Source organism: Propithecus coquereli, unplaced genomic scaffold (assembly GCF_000956105.1).
Source record: "Propithecus coquereli isolate 6110/MARCELLA unplaced genomic scaffold, Pcoq_1.0 Scaffold126, whole genome shotgun sequence".
Classification (NCBI taxonomy): domain Eukaryota; kingdom Metazoa; phylum Chordata; class Mammalia; order Primates; family Indriidae; genus Propithecus; species Propithecus coquereli.
This window is the reverse complement of record NW_012136747.1, coordinates 3,836,881-3,864,707: the sequence shown is the minus strand read 5'-3', so window position 1 is coordinate 3,864,707 and position 27,827 is coordinate 3,836,881. Positions and strand designations below refer to the sequence as shown.

Genomic DNA, 27,827 nt, shown 5'->3' with positions numbered 1-27,827 from the left:
GACAATTTTATCTCCTGAATGAAATCTACCTACTATCATCATTCACTTCTTGCCTAGAACTATTACAACAGTCCCTTAATTGCTCTTCCTGTTTCCACTCCAATACCACTAAAAATCTGTTTTTGTTCACAGTAATCAAAAGGACCATTGTACCAATGGGACCCTGTCAATGGCTTGCCTAGAAGTCAACATCTTCCCACTGTCCTCCAGATGAATCGCCAAACTGCAGTCCGGGGCCCACTTAGAGCCTGCTCCTACACCCCTTTCATCTCTCCCTTTCTCCATGTCTGTTCTGGCCACAGTGCCTTCTGTGACATGCATGCTTCTTGAAACCACCGGCTCCCTTCCTTGGGCCTTCTGCTTAGCTGTCCCCTCCACCCGCCCTGCTCTTCCCTGTTGCCAGTTAACGCCACACTCCCATGCCACCATCCACAAACTTCTATTCCTAGCATTTAGAACCACTTAGAATGTCCTATGTATGTAAATGCTGTCCTCCCCAATTAAAATGTTAGCTTTTGGAAGGCCTGTTTTTCCTGTTGCAGCACCCACTATAGGGCCCATGAGCATTTGCTGGGTTAATAATGCGCCCTCCCCTGCCCCCGCTGTGTCCACAGAGAACGGTAATCCGGGGCCTTACGAGCCCCATCTGAAAGGCAGGCTGGAGAAAGTACACAAAGATGGGCGAGGGGCAGTCTAGTCAGGACCATGACAGTGCTTTTCACCGTCCTCAGTCCGACGAGAGCACGGTGGACGAGCGCGCCTGCGCACACGTTCCGCTACGGCCCCATCTCTCTCCGGCCGAGGGGTGGCGCTGGGCGCATGCTTCCTGGCCCACGGTCCTCCACGCCTCCTTCAGGCCGCTCTAGCCGCTCTTCTCGCTGCTCTGTCGGGAGGCGGGCGCGCTCGCAGGGGTCCCTCCAAGATGGCGGCGCAGAGGAGGAGCCTGCTGCAGAGTGTGAGGAACCGGCCCGCTCTCCGGGCTAGGGGTCGGGAGCCTGGCGGGGTGGCTGTCGGGTGCAGGAACGGCTCCCTCTCCGCTTTTCGACCGCCTCCTTCTCCATGGTGGGATGTGACCGCCGCCCTCCCCTCTCGGGCTAGCCCCTCACTCCCGAGGCCGGGGCGCTTGGCGCGCACGACACTCGCTGCGGGTTTGGCCCCGTGGGCCCGCGCCTGCGCGCTGCCGGCCCGGTCCCCGGGGGTCTAGGGGGCAGGGGCCGCTGGCTGCCGGGCTGGCGCTCCGGCCAGGCGCTGAGGGTGGGAGCCTCCTGCAGCCAGGAGGGAACGTGGCGCGGCAGCGGAACCATCCAGGGTCGCCAGCCCACCGCGGAACCGAGCAGTCGTGCAATGATAATGATAATAGCAACATCCACTTGTGTATCGCTTACTGTATCCCAGGCATTGTACTAATTGCTTTACTTTTGTAAATTTAATTTTCATAACAGCCCCATGAGATAGGTACTATAATTATTCCTGTTTTTACAAAATGAGGCACTGAGAGGTGGTCATTTGCCCACGGCCACACAACTGGTGAGTGTCAGAGGCAGGATTAAAATGAGGCAATCTGATTCCAGGACTCTCCTTAACCTCTGGGCTATACCGGAGGAATAAGGAGTGGTGACCTCTGGCTTCTAGTCCTGGCTCTAACTCACTATGTCTCTTTCAGCCTCAGTTGCCTTCTCCTAAGGTGAGAGCAGGGAGTGGGAGCATTGTCTTGAGGCTCAGCCCTACCCCCAGGCTGGACCCTCATGGGTTTGATGCTGTCTTCCAACCCCTCCATCCTCCTGAAATGCATGTGCACATAGATGCACACACATGTTGACACTATGGCCTAGTCTGACCTGCCAGTGTAGGGTGCTGATCCCCTGGATCCTCCCCCGTTGTGGCACTGTATTAGAATTGCCTATGGACTTGTCTGCCTCCTGTGCTGGAAAGTAAACTCACAGGGACTGTGGTCTCTTGCATACCATTGTGCCTCCAGCATCTACCACCACTATGTGCTGTGCATTCAATAAATATTTGTAAAATAACAGCCAGGCGTGGTGGCTCATGCCCGGAATCCCAGCACTTTGGGTGGCCGAAGTGGGAGAATCACTTGAGGCCAGGAGTTCGAGACCAGCGTGGGCAACATAGCAAGACCCTGTCTCTACAAAATATAAAAAAAATAACTAGGCGTGGTGTGTGCCTGTAGTCCCAGCTACTTGGGAAGCTGAGGCAGGAGGATCGCTTGAGCAAAAAAAAAAAAAAAATTAGCTTTAAACACATAGCATCTTGATGTAAGGCAAGGGGAAGGCAGGAATGTCTACATAAGGCCCCTCCTGCCCTCATGAGGACTCAGAACATCCCTGTTCACAGGGTGTCTGAGTGTCTAAATGTCTATGCAGTGTGTGAGGCTTGCTGGTGAGAGGAGCTCAGAAACTTGCATTCAGCAGATGGGTGTGAGGCAGGGGTGGGGAACCTTTTCATGTTGGAAGGCCACATTAATTTAGGTGTAATCAGATAAGGCTGCATTCAAGAAACTTCAATTAGATATACTTGAAAATGTACATTATTTTGTAAAAATCTAACTATGTACTTAATAATTTCAAAAACTGAAAACTATTTGTTAAAGTTAACTAACCTTTTAATGATTTTGTTGTGCTGCTTTCTGTTGGAAAGCATTTGAATATTTGGTTGCAGCATGGAGGTCTGCAGTTTCAGTTGATCCTCTAGATGGGTTTCAGTCATTTGTGACCTTAAGGGCATCTTGATTTGGGTTAGGTAGGAGAATGTAGATTCACAGCAATAAGTGGTTGAAAAGCAAGAAAGCGTTTTTCAGGCATGCTGCTGAAGGTGTGGGTATTCGACTGCATTTTTCCATATTTCAATTGGATCTTTCTTAGCATCAAACAATGACTTTAAAATGTCATCTATGGCCAGGCATGGTAGATCATGCCTGCAAAATGTCACTTAAAATAGGAGCTTTAGCACAGAGATTTTGCTGATGCAAGATATAATGAAAAGAAATGAGAGCATCTGGATCTGTTAATACTTTTTTTTTGTCTGTGCAATAAACCCTTCATGTTTTCCTGTCATGGAAGGTGCACTATCTGTACACACACTAAATTTACCAAATTCAGTCCAACTTCACGACATTTATCTTGAAAGTTGGTTAAGATATCTATTCCCCGTGTTCTGTTCCCAAAAGTGCCCAAAGCGAGTAACTCTTCATAGCAAAGAAAATTTTTATGACCTGAATGAAGTATAAAACCTGCACCAAGTCAGTAGTATCAGTTGATTCATCCAAAGCAATTGAATAATACATGTTTTCCTTTTGAAGTATTGCATGAAGTTGCTCTGTTAAGTTGAAGGCTAATTCATGCTGCCAATCAGTTATGGTTCTCCTTGAAAGAGGCAGTTGTTTGTACTTTGAAACGTTATTGGAGTCTAAGCATCCTACAACTTTGACAATGCATTCTTTCACAATTTCTACATCACTGAATGGCTTCCCTTTTTTCCTGAGTATGTAAGCTACTTTGTAAGTTGCTTCGGTGGCATTATTTCCAGGTCTTATTGCTGCTTGAAAGAATTGTCTTTGCTTTTGCTTTTCATCTTTTAATTTCAGCAATACAATCTTTCCTGCTTCTCCCTCTAATTTAAAATATTTGTGGTCCTTATGAGTGTTATAATGATGAGTGTTGAATTTCTTCAATGTTGATATTGCGGTATAACAAAGCAAACAAATCATCTTTAACAGAAACCGGGTAATATTGCAATTCCTAATCCTCATTAAAAAATCTGTTTTCTGTTTCCTTTAGCATTCTTTTGGTCTTCTTTGACACGATGGGCTGTTAAGCAGACAGAATTAAAAAATACTGTCGAGCTGTGCAACTATTCACAAATTCCACTTCAAACAGAAACACAGTGCACCGTTGTCAAAAGCTAATAACAGATTGGCATACTTGACCCCCATAAACTCTGGCCAACCAGCCTTGTGTGGTAGTGGTGCCAGTCAACTGGGGAAAGTTAGAACTAAATCATGAGCGTAGCAGCCATCAATCGAGCCCCTCTGGCTTACTAATGTTTTGATTGTGCCAGTCAATCTGGTAGGATTATTTTGTTGAAACTTATTTTATTCTTTGGTATTTTAAAAATAAAAATATAAAAGACAAACACAAATATGTTAATAAAAATAAAAGGATTTGTTCTGTAAAATTTGGATTCAGTCAAAAGGCCACTGAGAGACTTTGACGTCCACATGTGGCCTTAAGGCCGCAGGCTCCCCCTCCCCCCGCATTAGACCATTACCTATACCCATGTTGTCCACCCAGCGGCTGCTCTAGCACACAGGAAGTGCCCACAATTGTTAGTAGCCACTTTGAGAATGAATTAGGAACTCTTTATGATGATCACACAGAGAACCTTTGATGAAAACCCTAGTGGGAGAGGTGGGGGCCAGGAGGGGCGTTGGTCTCAAGGCTGTGGGTCATACAGAGGGTCAGAGACGGCAGGAAGCATCAGGGCCTTGTGAACTTTTTAGAGAGAAAGAACTGTTGTGTCCCACCCTGAGCCATATTCCTGGGGGCATCATTCTCACTTTTTGAGCTTCCTTTTTGCTTCTAAGGAATTTGGGTGCTTTTACCACGAAAACACTCAGCCTTTTCATACCATAATTTGATAATTCAAGCTGTAACCTGAACTTGGAACCATGCTTTGTCCACTTCTGCTGCCCAGGAGTTTGAGGTGAATCTGTGCAAGGACTTTGATGAACTATTTTTATGTGACGTGGACACATACGTATTTCAGGAGCTAATGCTTAAATATATGTGCACAAGGCATTTGTAAAGCCCTTAATGAGTTAAATACAATTGGATCACTATAGAAGCTTTTTGTACCAAGACAAGAATTTTGCAAATTAGATGGTTATTTTTGTTTGTTTGTTTGTTTTGAGGCAGGTCTCACTCTGTTACCCCAGTTAGAGTACAGTGGCATCATAGCTCACTGCAACCTCAAACTCCCAGGCTCAAGTGATCCTCCCAAAGTGCTTGGATTACAGGCATGAGCCACCTTGCCCGGCTGAAGTTAGGCCTTTTGAAACAGCCTTCTTTCTTACCAGATTTTCTGTTACATTTCTCATGAGCAATTAATTTTTAAGACACGGAAGAGTTAAAGTCCTCTGTGTTCACTGTTTTGTGTGTTTAAACGGCTCTGCAATGAGGCTGTGCTGAGTGTGAGACGCCCCCTTCTCAGCTTCTCGCAGACTCACGCACCCTGTGCTGAAGCACCACTCGCTGGTAGTGCTGGCAGGCCTGGCATTTGGGGGCGTGGGAGAAAGTATGCATCAGTGTGTGCCGGGGTGGAGGGGTGGGTGGCTTGTGTGAATAGAAAATACATGACCTTTCTGAAAATTGTTCAGAAATGTGGAGGAAGGAAGCGAGAGACTTGGCAGTCTGGTAAGTTTTAATAGAATCAGCAGTGGATGCTCGGTATGGCTAATCCCACATGGAGGTGGAATGAGGTAGGAGAACATGATCGAAGCTCACGCAGACACAGCAGTGCGAGAGTGATTCAGGTCCACTGGTAAAATCAGAGAGGACCAAGTACTCTCACACTGGTAGAATCTCCTGGAATTCTCTGGCCACTTGTTATTGAATCAGTGTCTGAAATGCTGTGGGGACTACGTTCCAGGCAGGGCCTTCCACGGAAGGAGCACCCAGATTATATGAGAAACTGCCCACGAGTCATTGAATCTAAGACACCGTTATTTTACGGACACATTAGTATGTTGTATCCTGCTCAGAAAGAAAGTGCACTGCTAATCAGTTTGTAACATACCAACTCCAGAGATGTTAAAATGTGGAAAATGTAGATTTTCAAATCAGTGAAATAAGATGGCTAATTAACACCAGGCGACAGCATGAGGGTTGCCACAAGGCTACATGGTTAATGGCTAGTGAATGGGGTGCCAAGTAAACACGGGGTGAGGCCACTGGGATGTATTTCTCAGGGAGGGGGCCCCATGACCTTGGGCAGTGTTTTCCCAGAGTCTGAGACACAGGGAGGAAGTTTGGGATGTGTCAGGTACAGATTGAGGTAGTCATGCACTTTTCAGGTGTCTTTTAAACTTTCTAATGGTATCATGAGATCAATGATATCATGATATCAAGAGAAATAGACTTAGTTTGATCCTAGTATTTCCTTAACACCTTTCTGGTACTTGCTAATCTCCCTTTTTTTTTTTTTTTTTTGAGACAGAGTCTCACTCTGTTGCCTGGGCCAGAGTGCCGTGGCGTCATCCTAGCTCACAGCAACCTCAAACTCGTGGGCTCAAGCGATCCTTCTGCCTCAGCCTCCCGAGTAGCTGGGACTACAGGCATGCGCCACCATGCCCGGCTAATTTTTTCTATGTATTTTTAGTTGTCCAATTAATTTCTTTCTATTTTTAGTAGAGACGGGGTCTCACTCTTGCTCAGGCTGGTTTCGAACTCCTGAGCTCAAACAATCCGCCCGCCTCGGCCTCCCAGAGTGCTAGGATTACAAGCGTGAGCCACCGCACCCGGCCTAATCTCCGTTTTTTGATAACATAAAATAAGGCTGTAGCTCAGAGTCTGTAACAGGTAATAGGTTCAGCTAGAATTGAATAACCTTGTTTTGTTTTTGCTTTTTATTATCCTCTAGATATGGCAAGTAATACTGGTCTTCCGCTTTATAATACTAGAAAAGTTTACATTCACAGTGAAATAATTTGAGCAAAAGAAAATGTGACAATTTAAAGATAAAATATGAAATGGATAATTTTTTGAAGATGGTGAGTGGGTGACTGAGGTTTGGGAAACACGGGCCTCTGGCACTGGTTGGATTTGGGCAAGGCCTTTGGGGATGGGTAGGACTTGGAAAGACAGAAAAGGGCAGGCCTGCCTCATCATCGATACTTTGAAATAAGCTCTTTGGGTAATTTTTTTCTTATTTCTCCTTTATTTTAATCGAGGGACAAGACAGATTGACTAGGAACTTAATGTTTAAAAAGTGCCAAAGTAAAATGAATAGAACTTTGCTCAGCAAGGTGCACATATATAAATAGTTGGTTTGTTGTAAAGTGTGTGCTTGTCTCTGTGACTGTACCCCTGGGGTCAGCAGCCTCTTCATTTGAGGCTTCCACAGTACATTTGGCTTTTTAAGTAGGGCAAACATTTGGTGAGGTGTTACTTCCCTCCTGTCTTGGGTGCAGACATCTACCTCCTGCCAAAAGTGGGTTAGCTTCCCGTGCTTTTTGTTCTGGTCACAGTTTTTTAGAAGTCTTTTGGAACACTGTATAGAAGGCCTTATCTGTACAAGATAGACAGCTGAGTTAGATTGTTAATCTTTCAAAGGGTGAGATTCAAAACTATGTCAACAGTCTGGAAGGCTGGGATGAAAGCATTAAGATATAATCCAACTGATATAAATTTAGGTTTTTAAAAAAAATCTTCTGCGGGAGTTTCTTTGGAGGAGACTGACATGGTAGAACCTCACAGGAAAGAGACTTTGTTATTTCAGTTGACAGCAAGTAGGAGTTTTCATGTAGAGACTAGATGCCTGTCTTTTATTTAGGTTTATAAAGACTACTGTTTTCATGTGTTGATTTTCTATCCTGCTACCTAACTGATTTCTTCTATTGTTTAAGTTAGTTTTTCATTGTGTTTTTTTTTTTTTTTTGAAACAGTCTCGCTCTTGCTCAGGCTGGTCTCAAACTCCTGGCCTCAAGCAATCCTCCCGCCTCAGCCTCCAAAAGTATTAGGATTACAGGTGTGAGCCACCGCACCTGGCCCACATTGATTCTTTAGGGTTTCCAGGTGTACTTTCATATCAACTGCAAACAGAGATAGCTTTACTTCTTTCCCAGTTGTTATGCTCTCATTCTTTTCTCTCATCTAATTGCCTGGACTAACACCTCTAGTTCAATGTGAAGTAATAGAGAGAGTAGGCAGCCTTGCTGAGGCCCTGATCTTATTGGGAATGTCTCTTCTTTGTGTTTCCCCACTAAGACAGAGGCTAGCATTAGGATTGACTGACATACACATGTAATAGCATGTTCAGTATACGTATAATAGCATATTCTGTTCTCTTCTGTGTTTATATCAAAAATGGACAGAGGTTGTCCTTAGACAACAGCACTGGAGTCTATACCCATTGACCCAAATGCCATTTGCCAGTTTATAAAATAATAAATTTCTAAAATATTAACTAGCTCAACATTATGAAAAATCAGATTTCCCAAAAAAGTACGTAAGTGTAGAAGTATCCAGATAGTGGTCATAAATACTTACTGAAGAATAAGGCACTTGCTAAGTAGATTGACCTCTGTCATACACACAGGTTTTCTAATTTGGGAGAATTTGTCATTCCCGTATTGGCCAAATATGGCTGCAGTGTCCAGCAGTCATAACAGCATCAGCCCTCTCTTGGTGGCAGCGTCCTGGGCTCCCATTGTGGAATGCTCTAGATGAGTTGCTCCTGGGCCACAACACATTCACATGGCAAGTTCCTCAGTCACCTGAGTTTGTTTCCTTCTTTACTTGTGCAAGACAGTTTCACTGGCCTTTTTAGTAGTGTGTCTCCAATGTTAAATGGGCCCATAACTTGCTTGGGTGATATTTATTTATTTTTGGAAAGTACACTTGAAAAGATTCAAGCCCCTGATACCCTGTGTCTGTCCCTGTGGGAGTTAAATAATGGCAGAGGAGGTACTGTGATTGCAGCATCGTTGACAAGTTTTGCATCTTGGGCAACACATTTGTATTGTTCTTCTTGTATTAGAGGTCAAATTCATTCTCCCCCCGCCCCCAGGTAGTACAAGATGAATAGAGGACAAGTTCAGTCTATGTTAATCTCATCTTTAATAACTCACAGGGTCTTAGAAAATATAAATATCTTTTCTGTCTATGCTTCAAAACACCTGTGGCTCCTTAGGGTGCTGATTATTGACTTCTTGGCCCCTCTTTTCAGTTGGAGGACATGGGATACTCCTGACTGAGGAGGTGTGTTTGTGCTTCTGCTTAATCTGTTTAATTTCATTCCAGCTGGGGATGGGAGACAGACCCTAGAGAAGGAGCTTCCTTTTGGAAGTATATCTGCCAGATCATTTGAGACCTTTGTGAGCTCCTTGGCAATGGAGAGATATTAATCAGATCTGAGACATAGGGGATGATTGACAACAAATCAGTTCCTTGAAAAAATAATTAATTCCCTGTCAGTTAACTCCTTACGATGGCCCAGAAGCCTTGGACTGCCCTCCCACCTAGGCATAGGTATGTGCAAAATGGCCTCAAGCCATGGTCACTGCAGAGACCACACTGGCATTCTTGCACTTTCTCAAACCTAACACCTTTTTTTTCCACCTGAGGGTCTTTGCACATGCCTTTCCCTCTGCCTGGAAGTCTCCTTCCCCACTTTCTAGAACAGCCACTGCCCTATAGTTGTTCAGGTCTGGCCGAGAGTTCACCTTTCTGAAGAGGTCTGCTTTTCTTATCACCTCATCTCAAAGAGCCTTCCCCATCACTCTCTGTTCTGTACCCTGGTGTGTCTTCTCCATAGCACACATCCCTGTCTAAAATCGCCTATTTTATTTATTTATTGTATTGCACATTTGAGGCCTCTCTCCCCCTGGAAGGGAGGCTTCAAACAAGGAGCCCCCCTGTTGTTTCTCTGCTGTATCCACAATACCTAGAATAATGCCAGCTTTTGCAAATGCTCTGCAAATATTGCTGAATGAGTATATGTATTAAATGAATATACTGTAATCACATGATATGATATGTGGATTCCTAAGACTTTTAAGTTCCCATTTATGTTAAGAGAGACATTTATTTAGCTTTAAAATAAGAAAAGTCAAGATTAGATTCGGAACTATTTTGTGTTACTGTGAAGCAGTTTTTCTTTTGGTGTCTCTTGACCTGAAAGCTTTAACTGGTGTCATCAGGAGCTGAGCAGAATTTCAGCTCTTGCTGCCATTTCTTTTCCATTAGTAGATTTTAGTCATATTTGCTGTTTTCAAAGACTATTAGAAGGCATTAGTAGCTTTTCAGACCTTGTGGTGAAATTGTGTGAATAAAAATAAATAAATAAAAGTCCTCTCAAAAAGATACAAATAAGTGTAGAGACATACCATGTTGATGGATTGGGAGACTTAACATCGTGAAGATGTCCATTCTCCCCAAATTTGAAACCGTTCTAATTAAAATCCCAACAAGAGTCTTCGTAGATATAGACAAGCTGATTTTAAAATGTATATGGAAAGGCAAAGGAACCCAAATAGCCAAAACAATTTTGAAAAGAATAAAGTTAGAAGAATCACATTAGCCAATACTATAGAGCTACAGTAATGAAGAGTGTGATATTAGTGGAGGGATAGACACATAGATCAGTGGACAGAATAGAGTCTAAAAATAGACCTACACAATATGACTGGTTAATTTTTGACAAAAGTGCAAAGGCTGGTCTTTTTAACAAATGATGTTGGGACAGTTGGACATCCATATACAAAAACAATAAAAAATTGATCGACATCTCCTGCCTTATACAGAAATTAATTCAAAATGGATCACAGATCTAAATGTAAAACTATAAAACTTTTAGGAGGAAACACAGGAGATCTTTGTGACCTGGGTCTGGATGAAGAGTTCTTAAACATGACTCCAGGCCAGGCACAGTGGCTCATGCCTGTAATCCCAGCACTTTGGGAGGCCAAAGTGGGAGGACTGCTTGAGACCAGAAGTTCAAGACCAGCCTGGGTAACATAGTGGGGAGACCCTATCTCTAAAAAAAAAAAAAAATAGCCGGGCATAGTGGCACACACCTGTAGTCCCAGCTCCTTTAGATCACTTGAGCCCAAGAGTTCCAGGCTGCAGTGAGCTATGGTCACCACAGTACTCCATCCTGGGCAACAGAGTGAGACCCTGTCTCAAAAAACCCTACAAAAAACCAAAAACATGATTCCAAAAGCATAAACCATGAAAGAACAAAATGGATAAAGTGGACTTCATCAAAATTTAAAAATTTTTGCTTTACAAAGGACACTGTTAAGTGAATGAAATGCCAAACTACAGATGGGGGAAAATATTTGCAAATCACATATCCAACAAAGGATTTTTATCCAAAATACATAAAGAACTCTTAGAACACAATTGTTAAGAAAATAGCCCAGGCCGGGCGTGGTGGCTCACGCCTGTAATCCTAGCACTCTGGGAGGCCGAGGCGGGCGGATTGTTTGAGCTCAGGAGTTCGAAACCAGCCTGAGCAAGAGCGAGACCCCGTCTCTACTAAAAGTAGAAGGAAAATTAATCGGACAACTAAAAATATGTAGAGAAAATTAGCTGGGCATGGTGGCGCATGCCTGTAGTCCCAGCTACTCGGGAGGCTGAGGCAGGAGGATCGCTTGAGCCCAGGAGTTTGAGGTTGCTGTGAGCTAGGCTGACGCCACGGCACTCACTCTAGCCTGGGCAAAAGAGTGAGACTCTGTCTCAAAAAAAAAAAAAAGAAAATAGCCCAATTTAAAAATGGGCATAAGATTTAAATAGACACCTCACCAAAGAGGATATATGGATGGCAAATAATTACATGAAAAGATGCTCAGCATCTTTAGCCATTAGGTAGGTGCAAATTAAAGCTATGATGAGATACCCCTACACACCTCTTAGAATACATAAATTTAAAGAAACTAGAAGACAATACCACGTGGAAGAGTAGCTAGAACTCCCGGGCATTGCTGGTGGGAATGCAAATGGTATGACCACTCTGGAAAACAATTTGGCAATTTCTTATGAAGTTAAACGTGCTTACCGTATGACCCAGCAATCTCACTCCTAGGTATTTGCCCTAGAGAAATGAAAAGTTACATTCACACAAAAACGTGAATGTTTATAGCAGCTTTCTTCGTAATTGTAAAAAACTGGAAACAGCCCAAATGTTCTTCAGTGGATGAGTAAACAAACTGTGCTACATCCATACAATGGAATACTGTTCTGCAATAAAGAGGGACAAACTACTGATGCACTCAAGCAGCGACTTGGATGAATCTTAAAGGCATAATGCTAAGTAAGAGAAGCCAGTCTCAAGAGGTTATGTATTAATACTCCATAATTTCATTTATAGGCATTCTTGAAAAGACAAAGCTATAGTGGTGGAGAGCAGGTCATTGGTCGCTGGGGGTTAGGGGAGAGGGTGACTCCAACGGGCAGCATGAGGCAATGCTTTGGGGTGATGGGGCCGTTCTGTATCTGGAGTATGGCGGTAGTTACATAGATCTGTACATGTGTTAACATTCATAAAACTGCACACCCAAAAAAGTTTTACTACATGTTAATTTGAAAATAAAACAAACTCTCATACCCTGCAGAAGTTGCTCTAAGGTGCAAAGTATAGAACTAACGCCTTAAAATAGATAAATGTAGCATAAAAACAATTAAAATGAAAAAAATTCATGAAGTCCACTCCCTGTCAGTATGTAAGTAAACAGCAGAAGAAATTTGCCACAGACGCTGACCACCGGCTTTTTACAGACCTGACTGCAAAAGCCTGTTGAAGTGGCTTTTACATCATTTTTTGAAAACTTAACCACTAACTTGTAAGAAGTTGCACAAAGTATCTGTGTTTATTTCGATAAAGCTTTTAATACAAATTTTCATTATTTTCCTTGAAATTAAACTTTGATTCTCCCAATTATTTTAGTTTGCTCTAGCTCAACATGGTGATTCTGGGAGTGCCCTTGTGAAGGAGGCCGAGTTCTCAGGTGGGAGGCTCTAGGTGGGGCAAGCTTTCGATGAGAAGCAGGGCGTTGCACCTGAGCCTTTCGGCAGTGTCATTTCTGGGGCTTAATAGATGCTCAGGGCGCACCCCGAGGAGAGTTAGGAAATTCAGAATCAGTGTGTTTGGGCCAGGGCCTGGACAGCTGTGCGTGTCTGTGTGTGTATGTGTTTACAGCTCTGCAGTGATTATGCTCAGCAGCCTGTTTGAGATCCCATGGGTGGAATGGGAGTCAGACACAGGCAGGCAGGGGTGATGGAACTGGGGTGCAGGAGGGGGACACGAGAAGGGTGACTCCTAGAGGTGGTGACTCCTGAGCCAGACTCCTGAAGGACATGGAGAATCACAGACAAGAGGGAGGAGGGTGTGGACTGGGCTGCAAGCATTTGGGACTGGCAGGGGAGATGGGAGAGGATTCCGGGGCAGAGTGAAGAACAGCTGGAGGCCCCATACCAGGGAGAGGGAGTGAGACTGGCTTTTAAGTCGGATCTCTCAAGGACAGGTCCATGGCCACCTGAATGAGAATCACCTGTGAAGAGCTGCCTACAATGCAGCTGTCCTGGGCTCCATCCGCACCAGACATTCTGAGGCTGGGACCTGGACTCCATCTGCACCAGACATTCTAAGTCTGGGGCCTGCGGTTTTAACCAGTGACCAAGGGATTCCTTTGCACTGTGCAGTCAGAGCCACTGTGATGGGAAGTGGGGCCACCAAAGAGTTTCCTACTAAGAGTTTGCTTCATTTGTGTGTGTCTTTCACTGGTGTTTCCTAACATAGCTCACTCCTGGAAACCATTGCCAAGCCTTGCCTTTGGGAACACTGTTGTCTTTTTCAGGTTTCCTGGGGAACCAGTTTGTGGACTAGCCAAAAAATAGCAAACCCTTCTGCAGGTGTCTCTTCATACAAGCATCATGTTTTTCTAAAAGGAAGTGGATCGTTTGTGTGGGGCCCCGGGCCTGCTAGGTTTTTGTTGGAGAAGAAAAAGGTGAGGTGGGGTCTGCCCTGGGGAAGAGGCGGCGCCTGACAGTTTCTGGTGTCCTTCTCTAGGAGCAGCAGCCAAGCTGGACAGACGACCTGCCACTCTGCCACCTCTCTGGGGTTGGCTCAGCCTCCAACCGCAGCTACTCTGCTGATGGCAAGGGCACTGAGACCCACCCGCCAGAGGACAACTGGCTCAAGTTCAGGTGTGCCTGCCAGTCTTGCTGTCCCGGGCACAGAAAGTTGGTTTGCAAGCAAGGAAAGGCACCCAGCTTGTTGCTGTCTTGTATGGGACTTGCCGGTGAGATGTGGACCGTGGGAGGTGGCCTCCCTTGCTGTCTCTTCCACAGCTGGACTTCAGACTAGCTGAGGGTCTGCTACAATGGGGGATATGGAAGGAGCATCCAGAAGGTCATAGCCAGAGTGACGTGGGGGGAACAGGCGGGCATCTGAAGCTACAGCTGCTGTATCTTCAGTCTCCCCAACTTCCTCTCCCTCCACCTCTGTGAGCCTCTGGTCTTAGGTCTGCCTTTTCCCTCTGCTAGGAGTGAGAACAACTGCTTCCTATATGGGGTCTTCAATGGCTACGATGGCAACCGGGTGACCAACTTTGTGGCCCAGCGGCTGTCTGCAGAGCTCCTGCTGGGCCAGCTCAACGCAGAGCACACTGAGGCTGACGTGCGGCGCGTGCTGCTGCAGGTAGTGGTGCTGGGGGGCTCGCGGGGACCCAGCCGAATCATATCCCCCCTGCCATTCTCCTGGAGCTCAGGCCCTGCAACTATAAAGTATTGCCAGGGTTAGTCTGAAGATCCTGCTGGCTTCTTCACCCCCGCAGAGGAACAGCTCTGGGAGTAGCTTCCAGGGGCAGGGGCTGCCCTCCCCAGGAGTCCAGGACCAGGAGGCGAGCAGCAGGCCTTCCATGGCTGGCAGGGTTGGCTCTGAAGGGGGTACTGCTGGAGGAAGGGGAGTTTAGGGATGTGAGTTTGGACAGAGGTGTGCAGTGGGGGCAGGGCAGGGCCTGGTAGAAATGGGGTCATTTAGAGGCATCCCTTTCCTTTGGATGTGGTCTGGTGGTGCTCAGCCTCGAGGGGCTGAAAGCATCCCTGGACATTGGGGAAAAGACCTTGCCTCCCCACCTCTGATTGGCTACTGCCCTCATTGGCCAATTCTACCTTTCTGCTTGCTCCAGTTTGGGGGTTTTCCCCCTGGCATCCCCTTTTTAAAGCATGTCTAGAAGCATTTTGTTGTAGTTGAGAGCATGGATTCCTGGTCCTCAAGAATAGTGATCTCAGCCTCTTCCTACCCTTATGGCCTCTGTGCTCCTGTGCCAGTGATTCTCAGCAGATCCCACGCCCAGGGGAAGGTGTCAGTGTCACCATTGTCCAGGGGCCAGCAGGATTTGACAGAAGCCTCTCAGGAAGAGGTTGTAGTTACCATACAAGCTGTCATCTATCTGGTGGTTTCTCTGAGCCTGGTGCTGTGCTAAGGGTGGATTAACTTACTTTGTGCTCAGAACACCACTTACCTCCGTCGCATAGATGAGGCTGAGGCGGCAGAGCTGGAGTTCACACCAGGTGGTCTGTTCCAAGGCTGTGCTCGTGGCCTCTGTGCGATCTTCTGCCTCTGGTCCCTCTACAGTGCCACCTGTGCAGTGCGCCCACCCTGTGGGGCTGAAGGTCTTTGTCAAAGACCTTGGTCTGGGCCGGGCGCGGTGGCTCACGCCTGTAATCCTAGCACTCTGGGAGGCCGAGGCGGGTAGATTGTTTGAGCTCCGGAGTTCGAAACTAGCCTGAGCAAGAGCGAGACCCCATCTCTACTAAAAATAGAAAGAAATTAATCGGAGAACTAAAAATATATAGAAAAAAATCAGCTGGGCATGGTGGCACATGCCTGTAGTCCCAGCTACTCGGGAGGCTGAGGCAGGAGGATCACTTGAGCCCGGGAGTCTGAGGTTGCCGTGAGCTAGGCTGACACCACGGCACTCTAGCCTGGGCAAAAGAGTGAGACTCTGTGTCAAAAAAAAAGACCTTGGTCTGCAGGAAGCAGCAGGTGCTTTGCAGTGCCGGGCCGGGGGCAGAAGTGCTGCGTGTAAAGCCCCCATCACATGAGGCCCTGCAGGGAATACAGTGAATTTGTCGCTGTTTTATTAATAGCATTTTAGCATCAGGTGACATTGGTGTTTTGAACCAGCCTTTGCCCTGTCCTCTGCACCTCCCCCCCACCCCCCAGGCCTTTGATGTGGTGGAGAGGAGCTTCCTGGAGTCCATCGATGACGCCCTGGCTGAGAAGGCGAGCCTCCAGTCCCAGCTGCCGGAGGTAATCTCCCCAGCCTGCACTCTGGGAGAAGCAAGTCAAGGCCTGGTTTTGCTTTTGCTAGGAGCAAGGACTCATCTGCCTTGTCACTTGCAGACCGTTGACATACTGGGCCAGAGCAGCAGGAGTTATGGGAACAGTTCCTGATGGGGGGCGCTGGCGAGTGGTGATAGGTTTCTACTTGAGGGGCCTCCCTGGCCCTCTGCGGGCACCTTCACCCTGAGGCTCAGCATTGGGTGGGCAGTGATAGGCGAAGACCTTTCCGGGGCCTTCAACTTGAATCGGTCCACACCTGTTCACTCACCTGCTCACATCACCCACCAGCACTTGCAGGGCCGGCCTCTGCGTTCTGGTTCTCTGAGTTAGGTCATCTCTGGCTCTCCTGGAAGAACCCTGCCCTGGAGCTGCAGCACAGGCGTCAGCCTTGCTCTTTAGGGAGGGGAGGGTTTGTGAGATGGTCCCAAGGCCCCATGTGCTCTGACCTCTCTGATGATGGGTTCCTAGGGTGTCCCTCAGCACCAGTTGCCTCCTCAGTACCAGAAGATCCTTGAGAGACTCAAGGTGTTGGAGAGGGAGATTTCAGGAGGGGCCATGGCTGTCGTGGCGGTCCTTCTCAACAATAAACTCTACGTCGCCAATGTCGGTGAGCTGCCCTTCTGTCCCGGGGCGGGCAGTGAGGGCTGGGGGAGAGGAGGTCAGCCGCAGGGGTCGGTGTGTTATTTGGCGATGTGCTTTCCAGACACTTAGATGCGTTGATCCCAGAGTCAGCTTATAGCCAGTCTGGTTTCATCTGTAGCCCTTTGTCCCCACATTATTTTGAAGCAAACCCCAGACATTGTCATGTTATCTGTAAATATTTCAGTATATGCCTCTAGAGAAAAGGTCTTTTTTATTAAAATCATAATCCTAGGATTAGGCTGCAAAAGTCAAACCTAATTCCTTAGTATCATCAGCTGTCCCTGACTGGTGACTCTCCCCCGTGTTCTAAGCCCGTTTTACTCTTTTGATGTGTGTCCCTGTGTGAGATGCCTGCTTTTTCTCTCTCTGTCTTTTCAACGTGTCCTATTTTTCCCTATACTTGGTCTTTGCTTAGCTGCCCCAATTCTGCTGCAGGTACAAACCGTGCACTCTTATGCAAATCTACGGTGGATGGGTTGCAGGTGACACAGCTGAACGTGGACCACACCACAGAGAATGAGGATGAGCTCTTCCGCCTTTCACAGCTGGGTAAGTGGGGAGAATGCCTGGTGGGGTCGGTGGGAGTGGGCCCGGCCCCCGTGGGCTCGCCCTAGCCCTTCCTTTGTAGCCTGGGTAGACAGGGGCGTGTAGTGGAGGGACTGTGACCTGGGCTCTGGGACCAGCCTGCCTGGGTTGGATCCTAGCTCTGCTGCTTACTAGTTGGTGACTGGAACTTACTGAAGTTTTCTGTGCCTCAGTTTCCTCATCTGTGTAATGAGGATAATAATAACCTACCTCAAGGTGTTGTGAGGATTAAATGAGTTGGTTCATGTAAAATGCTTCCTAGAGTACCTGGCACATAGCAGTTACTGACAGTTATTGGTGGAGACCAAGAAAGGCCAAGAAGTCCTGCGATTCCAGCTGCCCGCAGTAGCCTCTCCCTCCCTTCTGGGGGCCCGCGGGGGCAGAGGCAGTGCTGGGCGGTGCTGGGCAGTACTAGAGTGGCTGTGGAAGGGGATCTGGGTGGGGATGTCCTGATGGGGATGGGGACTGAGGACCTTGGGGACTTGGGTTAGCTGCTTTCCAAGGCACCCTGGTGTTGTCTTCCTTTCCTATTCAGTGGGAACTCACTGCCTGGTTTTCAAGCATTTGTCCCTGTCCCTTTCTTTTTGCTCTTTATGAACAAGGAATGGGATTGTTGTGTCGTTCCTCCTCTGACAGGTTTGGACGCAGGAAAGATCAAGCAAGTGGGGATCATCTGTGGGCAGGAGAGCACCAGGCGCATCGGGGACTACAAGGTCAAATACGGCTACACGGACATTGACCTGCTCAGGTAGGTGCCAGCCCAGCTGTCCCCCGTTTGTTTGTAAGATCAGAGGCACAGGGCAGAAGCAGATTTTAGGCTCCAGTGACAGAGGTGCAATTAAAGTAGTTCAGAGCCCAAGGCGACTCTTTCTTCCTCCCAGGGAGGTTGGTGTGGGGCGGGCCCTGGGCCCAGCAGGCCAGGAGCTGGGCTCCTACAGAGCTGGGCTGGCAAGGGGTCAAGTTGGGGAGCTGGGCTAAAGCCAGGGGCAGCAACCAGTGCCATAGGGCCTGGCAGGAGAAGCCAGCATTGGCATGAGATGCCTGACATGGACAGGGATGGATGGACCAGAGGCCTGTTGGTCAGTGCTGCCCATGGTTGGGGCTAGGGCAAAGGTGTGAGACGCATTGTAATTCCCTCCAAGGACACCGAAGTGCTTGTGGCAGCAAAAGGGACAGTAATGATAATTATGAGTTTTTGTTGTGCCAAGCCTGGTCACAGTTCCATACGTACATTCTGTTATTCATTCCATACTCAGGCCCACGAGGTAGTTACCGTCACCACCCCGAAGGTGTTTTCATGAGAGGAAACTGAGGCATGGGAGACATAAGGTAGCCTGCCCTGATCAGAGGGCCAGTAATGGACTGAGGCAGACTCGAAGGCGGGCAGCCTGAATTTAGAGCCTGTGTCCTTAACTGCTGGCTCACCTGTGTGTGAAATGGTGGTTGGGAGACACGCAGTGTATTTGCATTTAATGTCATGGCCAGAGCCCTGGAGGAATCATGCCAAAGACGCCATCAGCAAAGGCCAGGCCTTGTGGCTTAGAAATCACATGTTAAAACTCCTTACCCTTCCAAGATTTAGACAATTGAGCTGGGAACTTTTGTCCCTATTTTGTGGGGTTCTGTTTGCTTTATTGGAAAGTCATCTGTGGTTTATAATGCTTCAAATGTTGCTGGGATCTATACAGAGAGAGGGAATCTTCTTCCCACCCCGAACCAGGACTCCCTCCCAGAGGCTGCTAGTTTCTGTGTATCCTGCCCTCTGATCTCTGTGCACATGCACATATGCACACATGCGTGTGTTTCATGGGGTCTGAGGCCAGGCGTCCTCTTCAGGACACCCACAGATGCTCCACACCCTGCCCAGTGTCCTGCCCTGCCCTCTTTTCTTTTCTTTTCTTTTCTTTTTTTTCATTGGCATGTGAAGTAAAAGCTATTTTCTTTTTTTTTTTAAACCTTGAGATATAACTGCCACACACAAAGTTGGACATATTTAATACATACAACTTGATGAGTTGGGGATAAGTTTACATACACCTCACTGTTGTCAGTAAAGATGCCCATCCCCGGCCAGGTGTGGTGGCTCACGCCTGTAATCCCAGCACTTTGGGAGGCTGAGGCAGGAGGATTGCTTGAGGCCAGGAGTTTGAGACCAGCCTGGGCAACACAGACCCTATCTCTACAAAAAATTCTAGAAATTAGCCAGACACAGTGGTGTGTACCTGTAGTCCCAGCTACTTGGGAGGCTGAGGTGGGAGGATCACTTGAGCCTAGGAGTTTGAGGCTGCAGTGAGCTAAGATCACACCACCGTACTCCAGCCTGGGCAAGTGTGAGATGAGTGAGACCTCATCTTTAAAAAATAAAAATTAAAAAAAAAGAGGCCTATCCCTCTGTTCCTGCACATCTTACAGTCAGGCGACATCATTCTTTGCAGCTGTCAGTAGGATTCCGACTCCTACTGACAGACCCTCAGGATGTTTCCAGACTTTACTCTTCTGAGTATTGTTGCCAGGAACTCCTTGTATACGCGCCTCCCTATGTACTTACATGTTGGAACTTTTTGACATTTAATGACTCTGATACCACATCAGTAAATAATGATTCGTGTGCAGGTCGAGTGTGTTTGGGGTCTTAGTTGGCTTGGACACCTGTCTTGGAGGAGCCCAAGTGATAGCAAAAGGAACAGTCTTTTAAAAAATAACCTCTCCATCTTGCTAGCCCGTGCCCTGCCCTGCCACTGCCCAGGTTCTGTGGACAGGAGGTACAGAACCGGCCAGAATGAGGCATTTGACCTTTGCCCTCATGACCTCTGCTGCCTCCCAATTTTTCTGGTCCCTCTGAGTTTTGTTTTAGTAGGTACTGTAAGAAGACAGGTGTGTTTTCTGATTTTCTCTTTCTTCTATTTCTTTTCCTCTCATCAGGTTGTGTGTTTTATTTTACATTCTGGGTATAGATTCCTCCCCTCAGCAGAATCAGCGTCCACCTGGGGCCATTCCAAGCAAAGCTCTTCCCTCCACTCTCTCCCCATAGTGCTGCCAAGTCCAAACCAATCATTGCAGAGCCAGAAATCCACGGTGCACAGCCTCTGGATGGGGTGACCGGTTTCCTGGTGCTGATGTCTGAGGGGCTGTACAAGGCCCTGGAGGCAGCCCACGGGCCTGGGCAGGCCAACCAGGTGAGCTGGGCCTGAGTGAGCCAGTGACTGGGGAGAACAGCTGACTTGCAGGCTGCCTGGCCACTGGGAGCTCTGATTCTCAAGTTCTGTCTCTGGGTTCAAAGTGGTGGCCCACACCTGTAATCGCACAATTTGGGAGGCCAAGTCAGGAGGATTGCTTAAAGCCAGGAGTCCAAGACCAGCCTGGGCAACAGTGAGATCCCATCTCTACAAAAAATAAAAAAGGCTGGGGGAAGGAAAAGCCCAGAGGTCTGAAAACACCCACTTACCCAAAAGCTTCGCTCATTCTAGGCTTGAAGCAGTGTTGGTCCCCAGGGCCTGAGCGAGGCCTTCAGGGAAGATGATGAGGAGGAAGTAAATTTCCGCAGCACAGCATTGCTCTGGGCCCCTTGAGAAGAGGCCTGGGCCAGGAGCAGAGTCCAGAAAGGGGTGTGGCCTGCTGCACAGCCCCCTGGCTGAGTCGTAATTCCCGTAGTCCATCACATCCTGCCCTGGGGCTTTGCTCCCCTCTCTGGGTGGCAGGCGATTTACCGTCCATTCCTCATCTCTGTAGTGGGGATGGTGACATCTGCCTTTGTGGGAGTGTGGTAAGGTCAGGTGTGGTAAACGTAGATCCTCGGCCAGTGGGAGCTGCTTATTTTTCCTGTACCTTGGAGTATACACAGCAGACAGTTGTCACCAAAGCATGACCTTGAGACAGTCACTGCAGGGGTGATTTTGAAGGGAAGCTGCCTTTATCTAACCTTGGATTGCTGAGTGGCTAAGAAAAGTTCCTGTTGTATTCTTTCTTCTGTCTGTGATTCTTATAGGAAGATAACCTTTTCTGCTTTGTCCTTTTTAATGAAAAATCAGGAAGAAAAAGTTTTAAGTGCCTAACTATGCCCTGATCCCTGTGTTGAGTTTTTCACCTATTATGTCTTACCATTCCTTCCAGCAGCCTGTAACGCAGAGGGCAGGGGCTTACTCCCACGTGGAGCCGGGAACTTGGGGCCCATGGGGTTCAGGGTTTTGCCTGAGGTGACATAGCTGGTTAGTGATGGAACTGAGCACCCCCCAGCCATGTCCAAGTCGTTTCCTGTCACCTGCTCCTGCCCTCCTACCTCTAAGAGACTAGGTCAGCCATCATACAGAGCATTGTTTGTTTGTGTTTGCGATCTGTTGATGTGATTTTTTTTCTTCCTTTTTTGTTTTTTTCTTTTTGGTCTTCATGATAGAATTATCCAGTGGTTTCTACTTACTAGGTTCTAGGGTACAGATAGTCCCTGACTTGTGATAGTTCAACTTAGGATTTTCCCACTTTTATGGTGGTGTGAAATTAATATGCATTTGGTAGAAAGTGTACTTCAAGTACCCATACAATCATTGTTTTTCACTTTCAGTACAGTATTCAATAAATTACATGAGATAATCAATACTTCATTATAAAATAGGTTTTGTGTTAGGTGATTTTGCCCAACTATAAGCTAATGTAAGTGTTCTGGGTGCAGGCTAGGCGAAGCTGTGCCGTTCAGTAGGTTAGGTGTATTAAATGCATTTTTCAACTTACGCCATTTTCAGCTTGATGGGTTTATCAGGACGTAGCCCCATCCTAAGTCCAGAAACATCTGTACACTAGACAGTGACTTCTCTGAGGGCAGGGACCGTGTCTGCATTCCGTATCCCCAGAATGCATCCTCACAAAACGCCTGGCATATCACCGCCTACAACGAGTTTGTTCCAGGAAAGAAAGCTTGGTAATAACGACAATCTATACTGGGCTTTTTAATAGTCTGCAGGGTGCTCTTGCATCCATTGTGTTATTCAATACTCACAGTAACTCAGTGAGCTGCATATTATCCCCATTTTAGAGGTGTGGAAGCCAACAATCAGAGAGATTGCAGGGTCTAATGCCTTTTATAATGAGAAAGTTCCAGAAAGATTATCCTGAATACCTTGAAAATCTCAGATTGCAAGCTTGGCTGGCAGGGACTTCCTCCACCTGTGGAGCCAGTGACTCTTGAGTCTCCTGACTCAGAGCTCTGGAGTTAGGGCCCCAATCCTGGGCCACCCCTTGTTCCTCACGAGGTTCTTGCTCCCCCGTCCTCCAGGAGATCGCTGCGATGATTGACACTGAGTTTGCCAAGCAGACCTCCCTGGACGCAGTGGCCCAGGCTGTGGTTGACCGCGTGAAGCGCATCCACGGAGACACCTTCGCCAGTGGTGGGGAGCGTGCCAAGTTCTGTCCACGGCACGAGGACATGACCCTGCTGGTGAGGAACTTCGGCTACCCACTGGGCGAAATGAGCCAGCCCACACCGACCCCGGCCCCAGGTAGGTGTGCTGTGTGGACTGGCCGTGCCTGAGGACGCCATGGGGGGCCGGAGGTGGGTGCAGAGCAGCTGAGGCAGTGGCCTCGCTGCTTGGCATGGAAATGGAGTTGGGAGGCCTGGCTTAGAGTGGTTCTAGTCCAGGCTCTCTGACTGTCAGCCTTTCTGAGCTGTGTGCTGATTTTTGCCTTTTGTCTGTAAAATGAGGATAATACCACCTTCCCTGACTGCCTCCTAAAGACCTGAGTGTGTGAACAAGCGATTTGCAGAGCCACAAGGCCATGTAGTAGAGACGAGGGCTACCACTGGTTGAGGGCCTGCTATGTGCCAGGTGCATTATCTGTTATTTCCTTTGGTCCTCATTAGCAATCCTAGAGACAGATGGCACCCCCATTTTTCAGAAGAGGAAACTGAGGCTTAAGAAAGAAGGGGCCTAGTTGAAGTTGGGCATGTGGACAGATGGTCAGGCCCCAAAGCCTGGTCTGTCCCTGGGCCACATTGTAGGAACTGGGGGGTACAGGGATGACATTTTACTTTGTACCTTTTTTTTTTCCTTTACTGTACAACTCACAAACGGACTTTCTGCCATTTTAATTCTTAAACAAGTCGCCTGGGAAAAGAAGTGAATGTTCTTTTCTTGTGCTCCCTCCCAGAGCTGCTTAGTGTTAAGACCTTCAGTTCCTGAGGGCTGCATTTCTTTTCCTTTTTTAAACAAGCAAACCCTAGAACCCAAGCGTCCACAGATGGGTTTGTTCTCCCATGGACACCAGGGTTGCTGGAGTTCCTCTGGCTTGTTGTTGTTGCAACTGTATTTTTATTGGGTCAGCCTCCACTAGGAGCAAACTTATCCTCTGGATTGAAGCGTCTGTGGGAAGCTGGGCAGTAACCCTTTCATTGAGGCAACTCGAGCACTTGACTCTGTTCCTGCTTTGAGTAGCAGCAGGCTTTCCTGCTGAAAGGAGGTCTCAGCCTGGCTGGAAGAGTGTCTGCCAAGGAACACTCCTCCTAAGCTGTCCCAAGGGGTGGGGGTGGGGGTCACACTGGGGCTTGGGAAGCCATGGGGGGCCAGGCATGGCCACCACCCACACTCTCAGCCCTCAGACACCACCCCTGCCAGGCCTTGAGGCAGCTCTGTTCCCACTAGCCCGGCTCCCCTCCTCAGCTGCTGCCTATGCCCACTGCCGTCTTCCTCCCAAAGCTGCAGGGGGACGCGTGTACCCCGTGTCCGTGCCTTACTCAAGCGCCCAGAGCACCAGCAAGACCAGCGTGACCCTCTCCCTCGTCATGCCCTCCCAGGGCCAGATGGTCAATGGGGCCCCCAGCGCACCCACCCTGGACGAAGCCACCCCGACCCTCACCAAGTAAGCCCCATGCCCCTCACCAAACCTATGCCCCATGGTGTGTCCTGGGGACAGCCCAGGTTACCTAGGCAGAAATGGCCACAGAGCCAAGTCCTGTGGCTGAGTATCCGAGGCGGAGATGCCCTGGGGTCCTGTGTCTCCCGAATCCCCCAGCTCCATCCCAGGGAGGGAGGTCTCCCTGGAAGCTGAGCAGGAGGCCCAGCTGGACTGGTCAGCGCTATTGGATCGAGGCCTGGGATGGGCTGGAGGTTTGGGGGCAGGGTGGGGACAGACGGGGTATCCAGTCAGGTAGCTGATGGTGACAACCTGCTGCTTGTGTTTTCTCGTGGGCTCCATGACTAGTTTTCATTCAACAGGAAAGTTCTCTTGTTCTTTTCTCCCATTTTGGAGTATGTGATGTAGGGTCGCCTTCCTGTGGTATCCATGCTTGGGGGACATTTTTGGCCTGTACTGGCTTGTCCTGTGCTCTCTGACTAAAATGTCCAATTTTAGCTTAGAAGTGAGTTAAGTTTAAGGCGGGGGTCGGGGGAGAGGCGGTGGCAGCAGCCTGGGGTGAGGGGTGTGGGCAGGCCCCCCAGCTGCAGACCTGCCTGACAGGTCTGGAGTCTGCCCCACCCCTTCACCTCTGTGGAATGCACCCCCCCACACCCTCCACACAGGAGACCAGGATCTGGTTTCCACATTCCAGCCCTGCATGGAATAATAGAGATGCCACACCCAGCCCACGCTGAGGAGATGAGGATGGAGCTGAGCAGGATGTGGCCAATTAGAAGGGCCCTGGGGAGGGAGTGGCCTTGTTGGCCTCTGCCTCACCCAGCACCTTCCTTTCCGCCTGCGCCCATGTTGTCGCTGCTAACGGCGCAGCTGCCACTGGCCTGGCAGGGCCTGCCAGGCAGCGGCATCTTGAGTGCCGGAGAGGGCGGCCTCCCCACCTCCCCTCCGGGCTGCCCAGAGGAAGCCTCCCGCTGTGTCCACAAGGTAGAGTGTGATTGCTGTGGCCACAGACAAGGCGGGACACATGCCCTCCTCCTCTGCCTCTAACCCCTGGCCCCAGTCAGCCTCTTGCCTCCCCCCAGCATCTGAGCAGTAGTCGTGGCCTCCGGTGGTGGGTAGCGAAGGGAGGGAGCAGAGGAAGGTTTCCTGAAGGAAGACACCCCACCGGCCTGCGACGAGTGTGGGACGGGCAGGGGAGACTGGAATGGTGCTTGGTAGCTCAGCGCTGCCCAGCAGAACGTCCTCTGACGGTGGGAATGTTCCGTGTCTGTGCTGTCCACACGTGGCTACTAAGCATTTGAACCAAGTGTTCCATTTTATTTAACTTTAGTTAATTTAAGTAGCCACGTACAGCTAGTGCTTTAAAAATACGTTTGACTTTTTATTTGTCTCTAAGAGCATCTGGCCAGGCTGGCTCTTATGGTCTCCTCTCCCAGAAAGGCCTGCAGCCTGAGGGACTGGTAGAGGCAGGACTGTCCCCAGCTGGAAGCCAAGGCCCGCTTGACCTAGCTGCCCCTGACTGCCCCCCTCCTGTGGTCCTGCAGCCAGAGCCCGACCCTGACCCTGCAGTCCACCAACACGCACACCCAGAGCAGCAGCTCCAGCTCCGACGGGGGCCTCTTCCGCTCCCGGCCCGCCCACTCTCTCCCGCCTGGTGAGGATGGCCGCGTCGAGCCCTATGTGGACTTCGCAGAGTTTTACCGCCTCTGGAGTGTGGACCACGGCGAGCAGAGCGTGATGACGGCACCATAGTGCAGCCAGGAAGCGCAGCCCGAGCAGGGCCTGGTGTGGGGTCGAGGGGTCCGGTGCTGGGACATGACAGGGATTAGCCTTTTCCCAATATTTGCCTGGGCCACGGTGGCCAGTGGGTGTCCTGTCCTCAGCCTGCGTCACATTTTATCCCACAGCTCTTCGGGGCTGTAGAGGGTCTGAATGCAGCCTGGACCTGTGTTCCGCACCTTGCACAGGAGGCTGGAGGCCACCCCCTCCTTGGCAGCCTCAGCCAGGACTGTCACTGTTGCTCAGAACAAAGGGCCCGAGTGCGGAGCTGTGGCTAGCCTGCGAGCCCCGCCGAGGGCTCCTTCAGCAGTGCGCGGCGGAAAGGGAAGAAGTGATCCCGTGAACCCCGACTGTGACAGGCCCAACCGACACTGCTCTCAAGGCCACCCCTCCTGCTGCCACTGCCTCCCCTGGAACAGCCTGTGGCTGCTATAAGTGCCCCTCACCTCTGGGTGGTGGTTTCTCCCCTTCTGCAGCCTCTCAGCCCTGTGCTCCTAGATCCAGAGTGGAACCCTGGGCCCCATTCCTGGACCTGCCCTAGTTGTCAGCGGTGAGGGTTCAGGAAGACCAGGGGAGCATTGGGGGTCTCGGACGATCACAGGGTGCGGGGCGGGTGGCAGGGAACCGAGGTGGCTGGTCTAGGAGAAGCACTGGTCTTGGAGCTGCCAGAGGAGAGTGGGCCAGGCACCTGGGCTTCCCAGGAGGTGGGCACACAGGAGACAGGGGTGTGCCCTGTTTGGGCTGCCGCGGTGGCTGCTCTTGTCAGGCCCTGTGTCAGGGTGAGCGGTAACTGCCTTGTGCTTCCGTCCTGGTGCCGGGGAGGACCAGGGCTGGTGGGGTGGCTGAGGCAGACAGTCTTCCATGGGTGACAGGCCTCTGCTGTCTGCCGCGTAGCAAGCAGGGCTCCCGAGTCAGGCAGTGGGCACTCGCTTGAAAGAGGGGAGGGTGGAAAGTGGCTCCAAGAGGGCGGAAGTTCTTTGAGACCCAGCACTCTGGGAGGCCGAGGGCTTTGGGGATGTGCCCTGTTTCTGCAGACACGGGGGAGGGGTCAGCCAAGGCCTGAGTTAAACTGTTTCACACGTGTTCTCTGCCTTTAGGGAGGGGGGTGCCCCCAGGGTTGTCTGCTGGGATCGGCATTTCTCTTTTCCGAGGAGGAAGCAGGCCCAGAGACGTGCACCTTGCGCAGGTCACACAGTGGTGGAGCCAGAGCTCAAACCTGTGGCCATTTTGTCAGTATCCAGGGCCCTGCTGGATTCTGCCCTCCCAGCCCCAGCCCCCTGTCCCACCGAGTCCCAGTGGAGCTCCCCAGGGACTCCTGCATGGCCTCTGAAAAGTCAAAGGCCCATCCCAAAGTCCCCTGCTACTCTGTGGTGCAGGGGTCCGTTTCCGGGCAGCCTGGTGCAGTGCCAGGGAGAGGTGGGGAAGCCACAGCACGGGCTGAGGGAAAAACGGATCTCAGCAGAGGGCCCTGACTCCCCCTCCACTTTGAGGCCATCTCTGTTCTGCAGGTGAGCGAATTTAAAGTCAGTCACAAAGGAGGCTTGGGAACAAAGGGAATTCTCTTCTGAGAATGTCTCTATGATGCCGTTTCGTCTCTAGAAATAGAATCACTTTCTTAATGCAATAAAGAAGTAATAAATGGTGGCGTTACACATTGTAGTGTTAGTAGTGCTATTGCTCGTGTCTCCTGTAACTCCCCTGCTCACTACCCTGGAGGGTAAAGAACTACACGCACCAGGCTGCTAAGCGGCAGGGCTGGGATTTGAACCCAAGCCCCCTGGCTGCGTTCCACACTGCCGCCCTCGCAGCCAAGGGGGAACATGGCTTACCTAGCATTCCCCTGGTCCCTGCTCACCCAGCTCCGTGCCCATCTGAATGGGGTGACAGAGCTTTCCCCGCTG

General features: G+C 49.4%; 1 protein-coding gene across 2 annotated transcripts; it reads left to right on the top strand.

The window, feature by feature from the left end:
• Positions 1 to 858: 858 nt before the first annotated feature.
• Positions 859 to 27,578, top strand: TAB1 (TGF-beta activated kinase 1/MAP3K7 binding protein 1). Of its 2 annotated transcripts, none has more exons than XM_012637994.1 (11): positions 859 to 955; positions 13,804 to 13,940; positions 14,280 to 14,433; positions 15,964 to 16,050; positions 16,552 to 16,690; positions 17,161 to 17,274; positions 17,947 to 18,058; positions 20,342 to 20,486; positions 22,574 to 22,796; positions 23,997 to 24,153; positions 25,692 to 27,578. In XM_012637994.1, the coding sequence occupies exons 1-11, from the start codon at positions 923 to 925 to the stop codon at positions 25,897 to 25,899; spliced, it is 1,509 nt and encodes a 502-aa protein (XP_012493448.1). In that variant the 5' UTR covers positions 859 to 922; the 3' UTR covers positions 25,900 to 27,578. The 2 variants fall into 2 exon arrangements, with proteins under 2 accessions (XP_012493448.1, XP_012493446.1); XM_012637992.1 differs by having other exon boundaries at positions 23,991 to 24,153.
• Positions 27,579 to 27,827: the final 249 nt, after the last annotated feature.